The sequence below is a fragment of the Chenopodium quinoa genome, unplaced genomic scaffold (genome assembly GCF_001683475.1).
Source record: "Chenopodium quinoa cultivar QQ74 unplaced genomic scaffold, ASM168347v1, whole genome shotgun sequence".
Classification (NCBI taxonomy): Eukaryota; Viridiplantae; Streptophyta; class Magnoliopsida; order Caryophyllales; family Amaranthaceae; genus Chenopodium; species Chenopodium quinoa.
In genome coordinates, this window is record NW_018742914.1 from 6,764,128 (window position 1) to 6,785,129 (window position 21,002).

Below are 21,002 nucleotides of genomic sequence, written 5' to 3' on the forward strand. Positions count from 1 at the left end.
TGCACTACAAATGTTCAAGTTATAGTAAAGAAAAGAGGTGAAAACAAATCATATTACAATAATATAAGCCACTCTTATCAATACTAACACAAAATTTCAATTAAGGTGAAGTTATGAAGAATTTTGTACCAAAAATAAGCAAGGACGTAGTTTAAATAAATTTAATACGAAATATCCTCAGGCAGCAGATATATCAAGCAGGTCCAATTAGGCCCGTCATTCTTGTTGAGGGTAAAAATACCCCGTATACGTGGACCAATCTCACAGTGACACGTGGCCCAATTATGGGGTGACACGTGTCACCACGGGAAGATGCCACGCAATCCAGAGTTTTTAAGGTCTCAGACCAATCCCATGGTGACACGTGGCCCAGCCATAGGGTGACACGTGTACCACGGGAAGATGCTTCTAAAAAAGAGCACGCCAAAAAGCCTTAACAACGTCAGGGCCCAAATTCTGAGAGATGACACTGAAAGCCGCAAAACGGCGCCCCTAGAGGGGCACGTGGCGATCGCTGATTGCGCAGCCAATCACGTCACGCAAATCTAGGGTATAAACCCTAGAGGGGCACGAATCCCACCCCTATAAATACCCCAATCATTTATGATGAGGGGGGATTTTTTCGGACAATTGAAAACACATAGCATTAAATAGCTCCAACTTCTCTCTACTTTCTCTCTCTAGCCCTTTTTCTGTTCTGATCACTGACTTGATCGTCGGAGGCGAATATTCCGTTGAACGGAATATTCGTGGTTTTGCAGGTGGGACCAACGTATTGCCAGCAAAGCGTGACCAGTATCCAGGAGATCCAAAAAAGACCCGAAACAATTCTCTTTTACTCCCATGAATAGTTTACCTAGCATCTTAAGATTCCTAACCCTTGTAATTTAACTCTCTAATGCTTCACCAACACTTATAACACCCTATCAAAAACAAGTTCTTTAGATTTGTAAGTAGGGATGATAAAGACACACCGACTTGTTCACAGACATGATATGATCATATTCTTATCCACTATAGCACCTCATCAAATTCATACCAACAACTAGAGGGAGATAAAATAACCCTACTAAAGCTTACCTAGAGTGCACATCAAGGACATTGCATTTTGCAAGTGGTAAGGAAACTAACTTAAAATACATACCAAAGCACGCCGTTATCGGTCATTTATTACTAGTGGATAATTACTATCATATGGTATGAAATTTTTTCCCTAGAGGCGGATGCAGATGCACCATGCTTCATGCATCCAATTTTCTTTAAAAAAAGGCGGAATGAACATGTAGTTGTTCAGTAAAAAACATATAATATTTTGTAAGGAACATATAGCTATTTTATAAAGAACATCACATATAGTTGTTCTGTAATGAACATATAGTTATTTTTTAAAAAACATATATCTATTTCTTAAAACAACATCCAACTTTATGTTCTTTATATATATATATCTAAAGAACATCCGTAATATTAATAAAGAACATGATAATATAATGTAATGAATATTATTTTTATTCAACCAAATAATAACAAAAGAACATAATACACAGTAGGTATTTTTCAAAGAACGTCTAGCTTTTCAATTTTTAGATGAATTATTTGTTCCATAATTGAAGAGTTTTGGTGATTATTTCCCAATCACAATTTAAAAATTTGTATATTTCTTCATATTTTAATTTCACTTGTTTGAAAGCTTTAGAGAGAGGAATAAAAATCTTAGAGAAAGAAATAGAAAATTTGTAGAGGAAAAGAAATTCTACTAATAGAAGAGTAAAAAGACGATGGCTGCGCATTTAGACCGAGTTTCGTGGTGCTTTTGATCATTGGTTTGTTAATGGAGTGATTATTAATGAAGGTGAATATGTGGATTTGTTAATCAATGATAGAAGGTAATTTTGAATGAAATTTTGTGTTTATTTTTCATTAATTGTGTTGCTTTAGATTTGAACTAGAATATTTTGTAATCATAAAATTCATTGTCCATTTTCATGGTTGCTAAATACAATCCTTACTTACTTAACACACCCTCCCAAAAACCCAAGTATACCCTTACCATCGCATATTTTCATTCTTTCGTTGCTTTCCTCTCTATCAACCTAAAACCCCAAAATCATCAATTTTATAATCATCAGTTCATAATCCGTTGCCCCAATTCAATTTGAGAAAATCTGTTAAAAGTTAATTATCATAAATTGTGACATCATTTTCGCTCGATTTTGGGTACTAATTTTTCATTTGTGGTAAAGCTAAACTTTACGATCTCCCTCATTTTTGCTGCTCTAATTTTTCTTAAGGTTTTTTTCTGGATTTTTTGCGCTCGAGTTTGAGAATTTTGGGGGGTTTAAGTTTCAATTGCACAGTTGTTAAATAGTGTTAGTTTCATTTTCTTTAAAAAAAAAAAAAAAAAAAAAAAAAACTTTTGACATTATCTTCTCTTGAATGAACAATTGTAAAAGATATTTTAAATTTGTGTGTTTTCATTCTGTTTTTCAGAATTTTTGATATTTTGCTAGGACTGCATAGTGTAGCATATAAATTTATGAGATTGATTTCATTACATTGAATGAATTGAATTGGGATAATATTTGGTTACAAAAAAGAGTAGGATTTCGTATAACATGGGTAATACGATCATATCTATTTCAGATAACTGCTGTGAATTAGTGAATTACTCCATAGATTGCATGTTTTGTATAGTTGGGCTAGAATAAATGAAGCTATTGCATATAGCTGGAAATCTGGAATATAATAGATAGTTAGCTTGCATTCTTTGGTTAAAATTGATTTACAAAGTGTCAAGAGTGGTCTCCTAATACATCGAAGTACAAGGCATATCTATAATTCTATTTTCAATTTTAATAACTAGTTGTTCATGTTTCATGGTTGGCCATCGATGTTCATCCTCGTACATCCAACGTAACTTTGTTCAACTTGTGTAAAATATAGTATTATATATTGTTAAATTTGTACGAAAAATTGTCTATTGCTTTGTTAGTTCAATATGTATGAAATTTAGTATACTATTTTGTTCGATATTTACGAAATAGAGTATGTTATTTTAATATGTGCGAAATATAGATATTGATTTTGTTCAATGTGATTGAAATAAAAAAGAGCAGCACGTTTCACTCGTATTACACAAAGTGTACTTGAAAATAAAAATAAACAACAAAATACTTGCATCAATTATGAGTTCTTTTTTGTCAAAATTATCTTCCATTGCAATCCCAATTAGTATTTTAAATCGATTTTATACTCTTGTGACAAAAAGTTAAAATTTAGTAAGATTTTTTTACTTAGTTGAAAGAGGAGGATAAAATATAAATTTTATAGTTCTTTTAGAATTGACAAAAATAAGGGCTTTTAGAATTGAAAAAAATAAGGGAAAAAGGGTTACGTCAAGTAAATCTAGGTTGCGTTTAGCAACCCCCTTTATTTTCCTTTTTGAAATTTGATGAATTTGGATGTTGAATTTGAGAATAATGTGACAAAGGTTGAAGATTATGTTCTTTATAAGATAGTGTTATGTTCGTTGTTATTAATAGCTCTAATTTTTTTTTTTTTTTATGTTCTTTTATTATATTCTTCATGTTCTTTTAATTTTAGCTAAATGTTCTTTACATCTCTATATAATGTTCTTTCCGTTTTTTTTTTTTGGAACGGATGTATCATGCGCATGATACATCCGCCACCACAAACCACTAATTGTCATATGGTAACTGCCTCATTTTCCCCATTTAACTCTTACTGCTAGTAGTAATTACCCAAATTCTATTGATTTTTCAAATTTCATCATTTACTTTACTAATTGCAGCATAATCGTGTTAAATTATTGCGAAACAATGGCAAAAACTCCATCTTTGGTGAACCTCTGCTATGGTGCCCTTCAAAGTCACATCCTTTATGGTATAATAATATTCTTAATTTTCTTTTTGCCTAATTTTAGTTAAAATATTCATTAATTTGTATATCAAATTTTTCATCTTTTTTCTTGGGTTTTTTTTTTTTTTTTTTTTTTTTTTTTTTTTTTTTTTTTAAATATAAATTTTTGCAGGGGAAGATGATGAGATTGTGCAGGGAATATATGAGCTACCCACTGAGCTGTTTGATGGTTTATTGAAGAAGCTGCCTGCATTAGCCCTCCAAAAATTGCAATTACAAATGTATGTACTCTTTGATTTCCACTTCAATTCACAAAATTAAAAAAAAACCCAACTTCTGATTAGGTTATATTATTGTTTGTTTTCGCTTCAATTCTCTTTATTTGATGATTTTGCTTGGTTTTTTTTTAATTTGATCTATCAAGTTATGGGGAGGCGGGGCGGGGATTGTATTGCTTATGTGTAGATAATCTTGTATGTTGTTCATTGTATTGCTTATGTGCCAGTTTTAGTGAGTTAATAATGCTTGGCTCTTTGAATTTGGTTTGGTATTGACAAGTTAGAGTAGTGTGAGGACTATTGGAATAGGGCTAATTATGTGTTCAGTCTTTGAGTTAAAATGGGCGGTAATTCATAACAGTTTATTGGATAGTAAGAGGGGTGTGGACTACGGACCGATTAAGCCTAACCTTCTATTGCGGATGTCAAGCTTGCTGAATATAATCATAGTTTTGCAATTGTGCTTGAACCAAGCTCGAGTGGAATGCTGAGCTGCATTGCTTTTCATGTTTATTAAGCAAACAAGATTAGCTTTTTAATGACTAGCCTTACTTATCTATTTATGCGTCTTTGTTACATCAATTTTGACATATTTATGACTAGTGATGTTGAATATATACCCGTCATCCATCAATATCATCCCTTGTGAAAACGAACATCTTCTAGGTGCGAAGGAGGGGATACCTATTTTCGTCTATGGAGTGTTGGAAATAGTTCCCCAAGTTTTAGATATTTATTTTTGTGTTATTCTATATATCCTGGCAGGCCTTTGGAGAGACAGACTGAGTTTGACCTTGAGTATGATTGCTCTGGAAATGGAAGGAAGCGTGTGAGGTAAGATTCTCATTCAATGGCATTCTTTCTCCTTTCCGGCAAAGTTGGATTGTAATATTCAGTACTCTTTCTCAGATATGGCAAGTTCGAAATTGCATGGAAGGCATTATTTTCCTTGCGTTGGCCTGAACTTGTCAAGCATTCCCAAGAGAACCTTTCGTCACAAAAAAGTATGTTGGAATGTGAAGCAACATTTGACTGGCAACATAAGTATTGGGAACTGCATCTTCAGAAGTATGTGAAACGACAAAATAAGCTAGCTCATTTTTTCAATCAAAATTTCATTTGATCATTACTTATTTTCAGGCTTCTCACCCAAATGTTAGTTGCTTTGATGCAGCTGCAGAGAGAGCTATGTTACCGTCTTTTAATGGATGTGTTGGGGATGTTCAAATTCCAGGTACCTCGATGCTTTCTTCAAGGTTTAATTGGATGTGAAGTTTTGATGTGTTAGATTGGCTTTATATTATTTTGAAACATTATTATAGTGGGCTACCAATATTTTTTATTTAGCCAATTCATCTGCCATACAATTATTGAACATGGGGCATGGGATAAAAACTTTATTTGGTGGAAGCTCTGGTAATTAGTTGAACTGATGTTATGATCCAGCAGTCCAGCCCAGATTGCCCATTTGACTTTGGTTTGCTATTGTGTTCATCTATATGCTTCTGCGGTTTCTTGTGTTTATTCTTTTTGCTTCTTTAGGAGTTTATGAAAATATAAATAATTTTGTCCCGAAACTTCCCGACAAAAGTAATTTTCCTGTCAGTTCCAATATGTATTCAGCTCTCATATGTCTTTCATCTTGCTGTGTAACTTGGTTGTTGGATCTCTAGTTGAATATTTTTCTTTTGCATATTCATGTGCTAACCTATTGTTATGATTTACTTCTAGATGGACTAATCAAAATCATGGGTTATGAGGAACCAACTAAAGGTTCAATGCATCATTACTCCAGATTGCGTGGTCACTGCAAAGACTTTGGATGCTATGTGAGGTAGAATACATTAGCTGTTCGTATCCATGTTTTCCTGGTTAATTGATAATTTTATGGGATAGATCTTTTGATCATCTTTTTCATCACTTTATGTGTTCTTTGAGGTTTTACTTGCATATAGTGGTGACCCTGTTATTGTTCATCTATGTTGTTGCAAAGATCTGTTTGCATGGTTAATATCATGTTGTAATTTGAAGTTCAATTATCTTGGGAAAGTTGAAGGTGCTTAAATGGTATTCTTGTGCTTGCAGATCTTTGAGGCTTCAGAACATATTTTGCAATAAGGAAACTTGTGTAAGTGGCTGTCTTATCTCCTGTTCTGAAAAGCAAAAGATGTATAAACTGAAACTTGCTTTACATTGTCAAGATTCAATAATGTTTTCAAAAATAGTGTTACCGTTTTCTGTAAAAAGAAGTGTGTTTCTTGATATCAGAGATAATTTCCTATCTCTTTTGGAAGGTTTAGTTGAAAATTAACTTTTTGGATCCTGATGATTCACACTTAGTAGATAACCTTGGCTTCTAGTTGAAGTAATATTTGATCTACTTTCTGATTTTTGGGGTTGCGGCAGAGATAAGTATTGTACGGTAAAGCTTTAACTAGTGATTGAATGTATTCTTTACAAAATAATTCTTTTTATATCACTTGCAAGTAAAATATGTGCTCTCATATTGATGATATAATAATAGGAAAATTAGCATTCTTTTGTAAGCTGGACAAATTTTGTTATTCCTGCTGGTGTCTGAGTAGAGTGAGTACTCAGAGTAAAAAATGTGACAAGAAAGCTACCATTTACTTTTTTCTGGTCAAGTTTGAGCATTTCACTGATCTAGGATTTGATTCATACGTTCTACTGTTTTATTTTTCATGGCATTAGATGTTAACACTGACTCAATTTTAGAGGGAGTTCAAATGCTCTGTCTCGCTCTTGTGTATCATTATTTGTTACATCTCATCATCAATTAGCTATTTTCAGTAAATTGTATTTTAACCAGTCTTCCATCCTTTTGCCTTCTCCCTTCTTGTCATCCCAGAATCCCAGCCGTTGTCAGCTGCAGAAAACCACATATAGTCACTTTTTCTCCTCCCCCCTTTCGATTGCCATTAATTATTATTCTTTGTGTTAACGACCAAATCGGCTATATATGGTCAGTCAAATTGATGTTTCTCTTTAGCTTGACTCTGGTTTGGGTTCAAATGTAATCTGCAGTGGACAATGAACATAGGTAATAAGGGTCGTTGTGCTGGATTGATCCGGAAAAAGCTTGTGCTAGAGATAGTTAGAGCTATTTGCATCAAGTAATTAGTGCTGGAATGGAAAATTCAAATGTGGGAGGTGTATTCAATGTTATCTTCTTTCTTCTCCTTTGCTTCTTGATATTGACAAATATGATATCTGAGAAGTAGTTTGGTGGTTGGAGACGGATTCTTTTTATTTATTTTTTAGGGGGGGGGGTAAGGAGAGGGTGGGTCCATTTTATGAATGGCTCACTTGCGGAAGGGTAGGAGGTCTATGTGCTATATTTGTAGTCAGTGGCGGAGCCAGGATTTTATATAAAAAAAAAAAATCCAGACACATTTGTGAAAGAATGTTCAAAATATCAAGATTCAAAATTACTTGGCAATCGTATTTGTTAAACCTTTATTATTCAAAAAATACATCAAATGTTACCCCTATTCAAGACTTTAAACAATAACCTCGTGTTTTTTTAGATCGTTTATAATATGTTTGGAATCACTAGATAGATTTTTCGTATCAAATAGGATGATCCAAAATACTAATTATAAGGATTTATAAGTAATAATTCAAGTATACTCATACATGTAAAAATAAATATTAAAATAAAACTTCTAGTTTTCAAGTTTTGAAAGCATATCATTATATCATCAATAATCTTGCCCAATGTGATCAAACTATTATGTTGGTAAGTTTTTGTGTTATTTGGGAAATTGGATGAATAGAACATTAAGAGAAAAGAAAAGAAAAGAAAAAAAGAGGGAAAAAAAAAAAAGAATGTTGGGCAAGAGGTTAGAACCCATGACCTTTGGTTGAAAAGGTAATGCTCTAACCACTAGACTACTAGTAAGCTCAAACATAATATTGCACTTTGTATTCTATTTAAACAAAATTTTGACCTTTTATTTTATTTTTATTTTTATATCTAAACCTGGCAGGGCACGTCCCTACCAGGACACAATGTGGCTCTGCCACTGTTTGTAGTTTGTCATAAAGAATATTCCAACTTTCCATATTATGTACATAAGTTCAAGAATGTATTTCTTTTCAGTATGTTGAGCTTATTAGGTGTGGAAATAGCATCTATCTGGCCAAGTCCTTTTTAAATAAATAAGGGGAGGGATGGTAGTTTGTCCATCTTGAGGTTTTGTTCTTGGCTGGTTTTAAATGGTAGCCTATCACCACTTAATAATTCGAGTTTTTATCCATGTGGTGGGTGAGGAGTTCAATGCCCTGTGGTTGTATAAAGGCTATACAAGTAAAAATGAGTTTATATTTCCTCTCACTCTCATCCGAATTTTCTTTTAAGCATAATCTATTTGGCACAGGTTCCTTTTGGTGTGGCTGATAGGCTTTGCCGCTTTGGAATTGCGGATTATTTTGGTTAAAGATATCAAAGATGATAGAGTTCATTATTATCAGCTTTAGTTTGTATCCCTGGGGTAAAAATGGTGTAGGTTGTTGATATTCGATGACATTTTGGTGGAACATTGAGAAAGCATTAATAATCAGCTTTGGTATGTAGACTTGAGGAATAGGATCTTGTGGATTCTGGAAAATTGGTGATACCTTCTTGCCAGAATATGTATTGGGCAGTCCCATTTGAGTTAAACTGTTTTTGCACATACTGTCTGCAGTATGTAGAACCAGTTATGTGCAAATTTCTCTCTTAAAAACTAGTCACAAGTAAATTAGATATCTGTAAAGCTGAAAAGTATTGCACTTGCACTCTTGCACTCTTGCAATGATGTGCAACATGGCCTTATTTAAAAAATGTCGGCATCTATCTTAAAACCAGGACACTACAGCATAAGGAGAGTTGGTGGTTTACCAAGTTTCTAAATTTGATAATTTCCTGGTGACTTATGCTGGTTTGGGTCTTGGACGGGCTGGGAGAACTGGCAGCCTGCTTTCATGGTTGCTGTATGCCCATGTGTGTTGTAAAGGAGTGATATAATAATCCTTGATTGAGCTACTACTTCTAGTCTTGTTCATCTCTTTGGGATCAAGCTGTTTTCCTGGTCGTTGTATGTCAAGGCCTTCCCAGGGCTTATTAAACTTTTCTTAATTAATTTTTTTATTTTGTATACAAGTTTAACAGCATGATGATTGTCACATTATGCTGTACAGATTAATTGTTAACTGTCGGAGTTGCTAGTTGTCAACTGCTCGTATTTTCTCCTCAACAATCCCCTTTGATGTCATCCCTTTGAAATCTATCATGTTTGGGCCAAATTTTGGTATGATGTGTCTGTTTTTTATGATAAAATCTTTTTTACATTTTCCAGATTTTTTCTTTGATCTATATCTTGATCATCGAACTTATATTCTTACTCAGAAAATGACATATAAAGGGTCCAGTGCGCTGATGGGTGAAGAAGAAGCTATTTTGGATCATAGATATTAATGATGGGAGATTGTCTCCAACGGTGTTATAGAATACCTTGTAATTTCTACCTCTCATTAATAGTCACTGGTCACGTAGATTATATCTCATTAGGATAAAAGAGATCAAAATTGGACTTATATGAAAATTTTGAAGCCTGGCAGGGGGTTTGAATAAAAACTAACCTAACCAAGATAAAGTAAAAAATATATATCATATTAACTTGTAAGGTCATCATCCTTAACATAAATTCCTTAACCATTAAGTCCATACGTTGTATATTAATATATTATATATGCTACATGGACAACATGATTATTTATTTGCATTACTCTACAACGTTTTGTTGAAGGTCTGACTGACTCTCTCTTAGTGAATTGTAAACCTAATTCAATGTCAAATTTGTTATCAAATGTACTCTAGCGCAAACAAGACGTTAAACTATGCTAATCCTTTGAAATTAACCCAAGTTTACAGGCTCTTGACTTCTTCCCTTTCTCTTTAATTTTGTTTTGGGATTGATTTTTGCTTCTCTCTCTCCCTGTATCTCTTTCTTTTTATTATTATTATTTATTTTTTATTTTTTTTGGGTGTGCTTTGATTTCTTGGTTTTTACATAGCATCTTATATTGTTCTCTGATAATTATGCTCTGTTGCAGCAATTACTAGCAAACAGCAAGCTGCAAGGTTTGTTGCTAAGGAGACTTTCCTCTGACATGCACGTGAGTCCCTGTATCTTAAAATTTTATGATTCTTCATAAGTCTGAGCTATATTCAGCTCCCTTCTTCTAGTAGCTTCATGTTGGCGCGTCAAACATTATTGCAGTTACTAATTTTTATATGTACCTTGCGTTTGTGAAATTGTAAAAGCATTTACGGCTGCTTATTGTATGTTTGCTTTTAATTTCAAAGTACTAGAAAACTAACTGAATTATAGTATCACTCTTTACTAACTTTCCTTATTCAAAACACCTGTGAGTGTATAGTTGGATTGAGAAGATGATGGGGAATTTTCTGTGGTCTGGGTCTATTGATGTTAGAAAGATCACCTCGTGGGTTTGGAATTCGTGTGTCGTGTCATCTGGGAAGGTGGTGGCTAAAAAGACTGTGCTTGTGTATAGATGGTTGTGGCCCGCCCCTCGTGATTCAGTGTCCCCTTGGCATTGAGTCATAAGAGAAAATTCTGGTTAGCACCAAAATGGTTGGGATCCACAGAGGAAATTGTTGCCAGAGTTACACATGGTTGTCTATGAATATTTATTTCAGGGGTGTTCACTTATTCTTCCCTCTACGGCTCTACTGAGGTTCAAGATTGGGGCTGTTTCTCGGTCTCTTGCATTTGTTCTTGAATAGATGTTCAAAGAGGAGGGCAAACTTTTTATGTTTAATAACCTGATTATACCACTAATGTTCTTATCTACATAATGCCCCTGTGTCTGGAGGATCTCAACCTTCAATTGACTGCAGTATAGGATTTAAAGATATGGATGGGGAACTCTAAAGGGAGGTTTTTAAGTAAGACTTTACTCTGTTGTTTGACCTGATGGTAAATTTGATTGGAAAAGTTCCTTTAAAGGTGAGAGCTTTTGTTTAGAGATCGGCAATTATTTGGCATTTTGATAGAATTATACTGACATGCTTCAATGGTGTACGTTGATGCTATAGTTCTTTCACCTGATATTTTTTTGTTGTGCCGAAGCGCTAGTGTGTCCTGCTCACATGTTTTCCTTTATTGTGAAATGGCAAGTTACTTTTGGAAGTGATTGTTTGCCTAGGATCTTGAATGTTGGTTAATTGGTTTACCCTTTGACAGTGGTGGATTGGTCGATTGGCTAATAATTTAATTTTCGAGGTTTGTTAAGGACAATGGAAAGAAGGTGTTGTGGCACAATAGAGGGGACAATGCTCTTATGCCAATTTTGTGGTGCTTTTGGTTGGAGCAAAATTTTCCGTGTCTTTTCTGGAGTTTTATTATGTTCTGAATTAGCACAGGACAAAGTAACTTATCTAGCATCTTTACGGGTTAAGGCGCTGGGCCAGGGCGTGTAAGAACTATTTAATTGGTGTAGTTTAAGCGGATATATGGCAATGATTCCAAGTAGTAATTTATAGATATAAAGATAATGAGCATTAAATTACATATTGAACTAAATAAAATTGATGAAATGGAATGCCTTTTACCTTTATTTGGATGTTGTCTTTTGAAGTTTTGAAACCCCAAAAAACATTAAAGTTTGTCAATGCACTATTAACAATACTTAACTATCTAATAACTCCTAGATTGTTTTTACTAGATGTGTTTGTCCCATTTTATGGAGAGTATGGACCCTTTTCCTAAAACATGAAGAAAAAAAAAAATATTTGAGTAAGTTTCCTTCAAGCAATAATTGTAGGCTCTTTCGAGTACTTTGGCTCTAATTTCAGTGCTTGCGAAAGAGTGAATGCTCATTTGTCTCGAAGTTTCAACCTATTCAATGATTAATTGCGTTCATATTTGTAGATGCAAGTAGTTAATGTGCTGTCACCATGGACAATTATTTATGAACCATTATTTTGTATTGTCAATGTGTTTTTGAAAGTAGTCAATCCTTTTGAAATAGGTAACTTCTGATTCAGTATGCTTTACCCAGGGAACTCAAAATAAAACATTAAAACCTAATTCTAATCTTAAATTTTGATGGCTGTGCTGCCCTATCTAGACAAATATCTAATTCTTTCTTTATACCACTGAATATTATGCATTGAAATGGTACAAGGTTGATTGTGGGATATAGATCCTTTTCACATAGCAGAAACAGCAAAGAAAATGTGTGTTAAAGTGCCATTATCTGACTGAAAGAGGCATTTGTATGTACATCTGGTGTTTTCTAAGAGTATATGTCATATGTTGTTGCAGCATGATGGATTATGCGTGATACTGAACCAGAACAGAGAAACAATAACATCTCTGGAATTTGTCAACTGCAAGTTTTCATTGGCAGTTTTGGAGGTAATCTGTAATACATTGGAAATGGAAGGTACACAAGCACATGGAGTGAAACATTTTTCTGTGAAAGCATCAAAATTTTTAGAAGAAAATCCTGCGTCTTTTCCGCCAAAGCTCGTCTCCTTTCTATCATCAAGGTGCATTCCTTGTAATTATTTCCCTATTTTGTTCTTAGAATTTGTTATTTGAAGTTGGAGTACTTTCATTGTCTTAACAGAGACCCATGTTAGGGAACATTTTTAGTGAAATTCAAATCAGCAAGCTCATGGATCATTAATATGACGCTTTACTTCTCAATCATCTTTCCTCTTGTATCAGATTTGCTTTTTGTTGAATTTCCTTGTCACTGCAGATCACTGGAGTCATTAAGCCTTTGTGACGACCATATTGGGAGAAATTATGCTAAATTGACTCTCACGGCACTTCTTGATGCTTCATCTGCTCTCTCCACCCTAGAACTGTCAGATAACAATGTAAGCAAACTTTATCATCTGCCTATTTAAAACCCTGTGTGCTTTCTTTCTTAATCAGAATCATCTTAAAATTTGGAACAACTCACATCAAATGTTTGTCCTCTTTGTTGTGAAGTTCATATTATCAATACAAGTTTTCACTTTACTGCAGATTTCAGGCTGGCTTTCTGATTTTCGGTGCAGCTCTTCCAATCAAGCCTTGTCTTGCAAAAGGAGCAAGTCTTTGCAGTCTTTACGTGTGCTTAATTTAAGGTATACTGTATTACCTTCACCAACCAAATTAATCAAATGTTAGGTGCAGACTGAAGTGATGCAACTGATAATGCAATTTTCGATGACTATGAAGAAAAGTAGTCCACTTTGAAACTAACTTCTCAGGCTTTGTTCTAGCTGATATAGTGAATTCTTAATAAATTTGGAACTTCCCAATAAGGGAAGTGTAGCAGATTCTCTTGTTAATGTAGGGGTTCTTCTCGAAGAAAGGGTCGTTTATTTCGATACTCCTCCAATCGAAATAAAGGACCGACATTGGGAGGACATAGTGAGGGTGGCTGAACTTCGGTTTGTTGCTTACTGTTTGCTTGTTTTCTCTTTGGGCTTGGCCCACTAATGCATAAAAAAAATAAAAAATAAATTAAAAAAAAAATAAATAAACAAACAATTCACTAAACGTTTCTAGCATAAGCAATGTGTGACAAGCATAATACTAACAAATCTTCATCATCTACAGCAACTTTGACACAAACACATTCTTCTTTGTCATGCATTCCACGTTTACATGTCCACGTTACTACTCTTAGAAATATGTATGTAGCGAACCAACCAGCCTAACGTTCAGCTTACTCTACTAGACCAAGCCCTAAGAGCTCTTTTGTAAAACAACACAAGAACAACCTATTATTGGTGTAATCAATGAAAAGCCTTGAAGATAAATGTTCTGCGAATATATCTTAGAATTCTCATCAACTTATTGATTAACTCACAGTTAGATACATTTGGCTTTTTCATCTTTCATTTTTGTTAGATTTGGAATGGTTATTGCTGTCAAGGGTCTTGGAATTATGAAAACAAGGTTTGCAAAAAGCATCGAATGATACACATGTTACTTATGAATCTATCTTGAAATTGATATACTTTTATGCGTGCTTTCCCTAGCCAATTCAACCAGGTTACAAAATTTAGAACTTCAATTGAATACCCTCTGATGGTTGGCACACAACATCGAACCGCAACAAGAGTCTTGTGAGGGACTCAACCCTCGCCTACACTAATATGCACGAAAACAGAGATAAACAATAATGAAAACAGAGCAAATGAGGCAGCTAGCAATGGTGTTTGATTAATGAAAGGAAAAGATAAAATGGTAGCTTCAGCCTACCACTCTCCAAAATAGTATCTTTAGGATACAAAGCTCAATTCAAATCAGTCTAATCACATAACCTCCTGCTTACCCTAACCTCGTAATTTATACACAAGGGTTACAACTTAGTACTAGCTAGCTGCCCTTAATTCTTGTCTTCATTCACTGCCATTGTTTTGCCAAGGTTCCACTACCCAAAGTTGCTACTGCCCTCTGCTTCTTTTAATTGACATTGTCCTCTTGCGCCACCTCCTCATATGTTGCTGCTGTAGTGATTGGTGGAAATCCAGTTTGGACGACCTTACCCCTCCTCTGATATTGCTTGAGTATAGGTGGCTTAACAGCAGGCCCAATTACTCGGTCCATTACAAGTTGACAACTTAGATCGATGTGCAACTGTGCAAGGAGAGTTTTTCTCCCTTTTATCTCTTCTCACATGTTTTATGGTGGAAAAAATAGTTCAATTCATCCGTTTGTATCTGATCATATAACTAATTATTCGTTATTTGTATCTAATCCTATGAACTATCATTTCCTAGGACATACTTCCAACAAAGGGAGTGGTTTAGAAACTCTCTTTGATTCCATACTTTCCACTCTCTATTATCAATGTTCGAATTTGATTTTATTAAGATTTTGGGATTATCCCTGACCAGATTTGATCAAAAGTGCTTGGATAATAAATGAGACGAACAGTGGAACATGTGAACATTTTACTCTTATCTCAGATGAATCCTTTCACAGAAACCCCCTTCCTCCCAATTCAGTGCTTCTCAATTGATCTCATTTTGCTCATTTGGCTGCTTTTTCTAACTTCATTTTCTTTGATTCCCAATTTGTCATTTCTGCACCAAAATAACCTTGATCTGATTCAAATCTGGTTCTTTGTTCTGAATTAGAGTTTCTTACAGTTCCGTCAGCTACCTCCTGTAATTACATGAAATCGATTAATATCCCAGAATCTAGTTGAAGTCATACTTTATACTGTCAAAGAAAGGAAAAAGATAATTCAAAACATTTGTGAAATTCATATTCTCAACTCAGTGACAGTCTGGCAGGTTTTTTTGCACCCATGGAAGTAATGGAACAATTTAATCCACCTATTGCCTCTGGATGTTTTACAAGTATTCATGTGTTGTAAGGGAGTATATTATATACCCAGTTGGCTAAGAATCTGTTTGGCAGAATTCCATTGAATGAAAGCTCTATGAGAAACTTTATTTACTGGACTGGTGTATTAAATGCCAACCAAAATTTTGAACAGGGAACCTAGTCTACGACATGCTTTTACTGGCTTAAAAGATTTTCTGAGCTTTGTTTTTGCTGATTTCCTCGTGCAAAAGTAACGTACCCAGAAAAAAGATATCGTGCCACATCTATCTGTATACACCATTATTTTAATGAAGACTTCATACAGGACTTAACTATGCGAATTTGTTTACAACTAACTGCCTCTCTGGTGTTAAAAGCTGTTGGGTATGGAAGAGAACAATCTGTTGGGGACCTATGTGAAACTTCCCTGATGAAGCTGCACTCTGAGCTAACTAAAAGTGTCCACTTTCAGTCTTTACTACTTCCATGAATTTCGTGTCTGCATTAACTGACTGATAGTAAATCTTGTTTTCAATTTTTGTAGGTTCTTGTTATGGAAGCTTTAGCTTTGTACTAGTTTATTTTGGTTATTAGGATATTGATGTCATAAAACTTTGTCTTTTTTTTGCTCTTTATTAAGTTCCCTCCTCTCCATCTGTGTATGTGGAAGTTGTTTGATTAAGATCTATCTCTTACTATAGGGGCAACAATTTGCGGAAGAATGACCTTGAAGACCTTGCATCTGCACTCATTCATATGCCAGTTTTGGAGACTCTGGATTTAGATGACAATCCCTTTGAGGATGATGGGATCAAGTGAGTTTGTTGTCTTGGCCTTTTTTTTTTGACAACTTCCTGCCCATTTCAACAGTGAGCTATAGTTTTATGAAACTTTTCTTGACATCGCAGGTGTTTAATCCCCTACTTTGTCAAGACTTTTGAACACTTTCCCCTTGCCAATCTTAATTTGAAGAACTGTAAGCTCTCCTGTAATGGAGCAACTGAACTTCTGGAAGTTCTTTTGGCATTAAAATACCCTCTGACTTCTCTTTCTCTGGCAGATAATGATCTTGGAAGGTTACTTTTTTTCCCTTCGAAATCTCTATTTATTTTGGTGAATGTTTGTTGTTTTACTTGTAAATGATGATGTCTTGTCATATTTTTGAAGCCAAATAGCACCATTACTCGGAGATTTTATGCACACATCTATAAGGTCGCTTGATATAAGGGACATTGGCCTAGGTTCATCTGGATTTTTAGAACTGAGGATTAATATGCCAGATGTGGTGAAGCTAATCAGCATTAACATAAGGTACTTCTTGGACCCCTTTTTGCGACTTTTCCAATAATTTTTAATCAATTTGAATGTTGAATTGCTATGTTTTCACAGTGAAAATCGTGGGGGTATCCAAGCTGCGGAATTTCTTGAAGATCTTATCTCTAGAGCTTCAGAACTTGTTGATGTGCATGTAGGATACAATTTAATGCCCTCGGAATCCTTGAAAATTATATGTTCAGCCCTCACAACAGCTAAAGGTATGCTACAGTGATAATAAAAAATTATAGCAGAATTCAAATGGTAACCACTGCCAAGTAATTTTCTTCTACTTTTTGATTCATGAGCAACTGCTTTGTTTGGAAATATACCAGAAGTCACCCTGTTATCAGTAGGAAACTGCATCTTACTGCTTAAGCATTCCAAATTTGTTAATTGACTGATTGACTCTATATTGCTTGATAAACATCAACATAGTTTGCAGTCTCTTGTGTTTTTTTTTTAAATAAAATTCTTTTTTGGTTGCCTATGTCATTTATAGAACTGGAAGGACCAGCTGGCCTCTTACGATAGAGAAAATCTATGTTGGAAAAAAAAAATCATTCCATAGTCCAGATTATCAGGGAATAAGAGCTCCCTGGAATAAGCAATTTAAACATATGCTCTAAGCACCCTGCCGGGATGAGATTGTGATTTGTAAGGAAAACTGTTTTTCTAATCCACCCAAATTCTAATTTTAGTAGTCAATGAAGCTCCCAAAGCTCTTGAACTCAGGCTGGGGACATTGAGTTAACGCTCCTCCTAGGTCCAAAAGGCATGATGATGCTGAAAATAGTTCTCAGCATGAGCCCCGGCCCTCTCTAGAAACACAAACATAACATTGCCTTGTGTTGCCCTTTGCCATATATTTAATCTGTTCTATTCTGTTTGGGACTGCAGTCTGAGTGAAACTCTAAACTTCAACTTGGTCCTTTCAAATCAACCTTCAAAGAGAAATATCAACAGGGTCAGGATGGCTCTAAGATGGTGCAAAACAGGCCTACTTTTGAATAGCCATATATCTTGATTTCAGTCCACAAATTCCTATTATCTTGTAGTGATTTTTAATATGATTATATTAAAATTATTAACTTGTGTTTCCGAGTTCCGACGCATACTTTCGTATAGCTCTCATGCTTTGACCTTCCATGTTAGTCTATATTCTCAACATTCTTGTTAAGTGACTATTTTGGAGTAGCTGCTCTAGGCTAGAGTTGATCATGGGGCCAGGTTGTTGCCAAAAGGATATAGAAATTCAGAAATTGATCAAATCTTCATTTGGCAGCCTATATTCTGTTTATGCTCTTTAACCTGGGAAGTCGGGAATTATTAATCAGGGTTGGGTTGTTAAAATCGAAATATAGTTCTTAGTAGAAAGAACCCTTGCTTCAGAGAAGTGTACAACCTGTACCTTGTAAACTATTAAAAATGTACAAATTCCCTACTGGAGTAGCTACTTTCAGATAGCGACAGCATTTACCAATGCTGAATTTTCTTCTACACTGATGTAATTGATCATATTCATCTCAGGTTATATATCTGGTTCTGAAATGAACTTAAATTGTTTTGAATCAGGGAATCTTCAACGTATTGATCTTACAGGAAACCACAAAATTTGCCAGGCTGATTACATATCGGCACTTTCTGAATTTCAATACAATGGAGAATCAATTGTGATGATCTCAACCTCGCCTTCTCAAGACACGCTCTATGATGATGATCCATAGAGCAGTGACATAATGGCATGAATTAGACAAACGTTCCCTACTTAAAACAACATCCATGAGAAAAATTGCTCTTTTTTTTTTTTTTTTTTTTTTTTTTGCAATCCATGAATGTCATCTATAGGGTTTCTCATTGTGATGTCAATTCATCACTTAATAGGCAGTGCAAGTAGCATGCAGAACTTTTTGCTACATTTTTTGGTACAAGTTTTTTTTTTTTTTTTTTTTTTTTTTTTGGTGAATATTTTTCATATACAATGCAGCAGGATCATTGAAGCAAAAAGTCAGAAATTAAAACGAACAATGTAATATACCTCCTCTTTTTTTTTATCCATAAGATGTAACAGGTTTAATATTTGCTGTACTTCGCAGTTATTTTGGCTTCACAGTCTGAAGCTCTGAGTAACAAATGCCAAAATGGCAGTAGTATTTGTTCATGTGATATAATCAATCACACTTGGAACAGTTGAGGGGATGTAGCTTCATTTAATGATAACCCCACTGTCATGAACTTGTTCACTGGTATTACCACATCTTGTACCAATTATCAATTATTCGAGTTGACAGGGGAAAGGGGCAACGTGTAGCATATTGGCTCTCTTGTCGGTTGCGCTACGTTCCTGGAATGCATTTCAGAAAGGCCGTCATGAGATGGTTTGGGCAAACTGGGTTTACGTTCATGACTCGAGTGATTTTTACTTGGTATGAGTATATGTGTTCTGATACTGTCTCTACTAAACATTTTCCCCTTTGATAGGTCCAACCGACCAACCACTAGTGTCATGTACGATAAACCACACCATCATCGTGCCTTGTTGGATCACTAGCTCCTCTTCACAATAACTAGGTTATCCCTTTAACATCCGACTTTGTTCTCTTCATTTTTCATCATATACGCCCAATTCAAGCACACACCGAGAGAGGATCATACTGCAAATTCATAGTAGATGCATGCAATGAGTATGTGTATGCCATTCTAAGTACATGTGTATCGTAAGTACTATATACTTCACCAATCACCATAGTACCTTACGGTCCATATCTTACAAAACTTGATCTCATAACCTCGAGAATTATACTGAAGGTGAAGATTTGGCTACATTTGTATGCCAAGACCCAAGAGCATGGATGGATGTCGTCTATACACGAAACACGACACGAAAGGATGACTGCTTGGCTGCTTGCTTTGGCTATAGTACATTAAACTACTGCATGTCCTTGTTCGTTGATAACAAAGTTTTCATGCACATAATATGTCAATATATGCACTATGCAGTAGCCCCATACCATGCTGTTTATTCTGCTCAGTCGTAGAAGTGCGTACTAGAGATATTGACAACTCTGTTTTTAGCTATAGTAGTAAATTATTATTATTATTATTAGCTAGAATGTTGAGTTTATTCTATACTAGAAAATGTTGGCCTCAAATTATATATTTATAAATTAAGATAAGGTCAATATAATGTAATATGATTTGTATTAAACCGACAACATTGGCTTCTTGTTAATTTGTTGTCACTTAAGCAATGAACATTTCAGCTTCATCAATTGAATATTTAGTACAACGTACTTTGTATTCCTTGTGTTCAATCATGAATTTAAAAGGTAGCTAAATTAATATCCGAATCATGCTTTAACAATGTACTCCGAAAATTGACTAAACTCGAACACTTAAAGTTGGAAAATATCTACTCATATTACTATATGATGTTAGTAGAAATAGTATTGAAACTTGCAATCGATAAGTTTTTGTAAACGATGGTCTAACAGGTTCTATTATTTAGATACGGTATAAATTAGTTGCTTCATACTCCCTCCGTTTTTAAATACTTGCTCCACTTTTCTTTTTCGCCCATTTTTAAATACTTGTTTCATTTCCTTGTTTGGAAAGCTTTTACAATATTTAATTAATTTCTCTCACCAAGTGGACCAACAATATTAATTTCATATTCTCCCTCCTTCAATTCTCTCCACTACTTTTGATTTTATACAAATTTTTATTCATCCACCAACCCCACTACCTCCATGTTTTATTACTTTCTCCAATTTCTCCTAAAACTCTGCGCATGAAGAAATGTAGCAAGTATTTAAAAACAGAGAGAGTACAAATTAAAGAAAAGAGCTACTATGTACGAAGTATTTCTTTATTGTATTTTATTAAAAATAAAATATAAACAAGCCTCTGAATATCCACAAAACAGCACTAAAAAATTATTAAAGCAAGGTAAAAAGTTAAATGGTCCAACCGAATAAAATTCTTCAAACCATCTGACTTGAAATCAACTCCAAGTAGCATTGTTGATGACTAGATATGGACCATATGGTTGCCCATAGTTAGCCTAATTCATACTCCTTCCTTCATATTTTTTTTGTTTTCTTTTATTTAATTTTTCCAGTAAAGTAAATCTATAATTGTATAATGGCCTTTGATTTCTAAC

At 34.6% G+C, this 21,002-nt stretch overlaps 1 protein-coding gene across 3 annotated transcripts; it reads left to right on the forward strand.

Moving 5' to 3' along the window:
- Nucleotides 1-1,832: 1,832 nt before the first annotated feature.
- LOC110728070 (NACHT, LRR and PYD domains-containing protein 14-like) lies at nt 1,833-19,102 on the forward strand. 3 transcript variants are annotated; one of them, XM_021907688.1, is made up of 17 exons: nt 1,833-2,237; nt 3,812-3,903; nt 4,052-4,160; nt 4,923-4,991; nt 5,067-5,225; nt 5,318-5,391; nt 5,889-5,991; nt 6,243-6,285; nt 10,275-10,337; nt 12,512-12,738; nt 12,954-13,074; nt 13,226-13,326; nt 16,228-16,341; nt 16,435-16,602; nt 16,694-16,837; nt 16,916-17,061; nt 18,416-19,102. In XM_021907688.1, exons 2-17 carry the CDS (start codon nt 3,840-3,842, stop codon nt 18,565-18,567), a joined length of 1,857 nt encoding a protein of 618 aa, XP_021763380.1. In that variant the 5' UTR covers nt 1,833-2,237; nt 3,812-3,839; the 3' UTR covers nt 18,568-19,102. The 3 variants fall into 3 exon arrangements, with proteins under 3 accessions (XP_021763380.1, XP_021763379.1, XP_021763381.1); XM_021907687.1 differs by lacking the exon at nt 1,833-2,237 and adding an exon at nt 3,015-3,712; XM_021907689.1 differs by lacking the exons at nt 1,833-2,237; nt 3,812-3,903 and having other exon boundaries at nt 4,093-4,160; nt 5,332-5,391.
- The last annotated feature ends 1,900 nt before the right edge of the window (nt 19,103-21,002 follow it).

Coding starts and splice junctions, on each gene's coding strand:
- LOC110728070 (XM_021907688.1), top strand. CDS start 3,840: ATGGCAAAAACTCCATCTTTGGTGAACCTCTGCTATGGTGCCCTTCAA. Junction 3,904..4,051: donor TCAAAGTCACATCCTTTATG/GTATAATAATAT, acceptor AAATTTTTGCAG/GGGAAGATGATGAGATTGTG. Junction 4,992..5,066: donor AATGGAAGGAAGCGTGTGAG/GTAAGATTCTCA, acceptor ACTCTTTCTCAG/ATATGGCAAGTTCGAAATTG.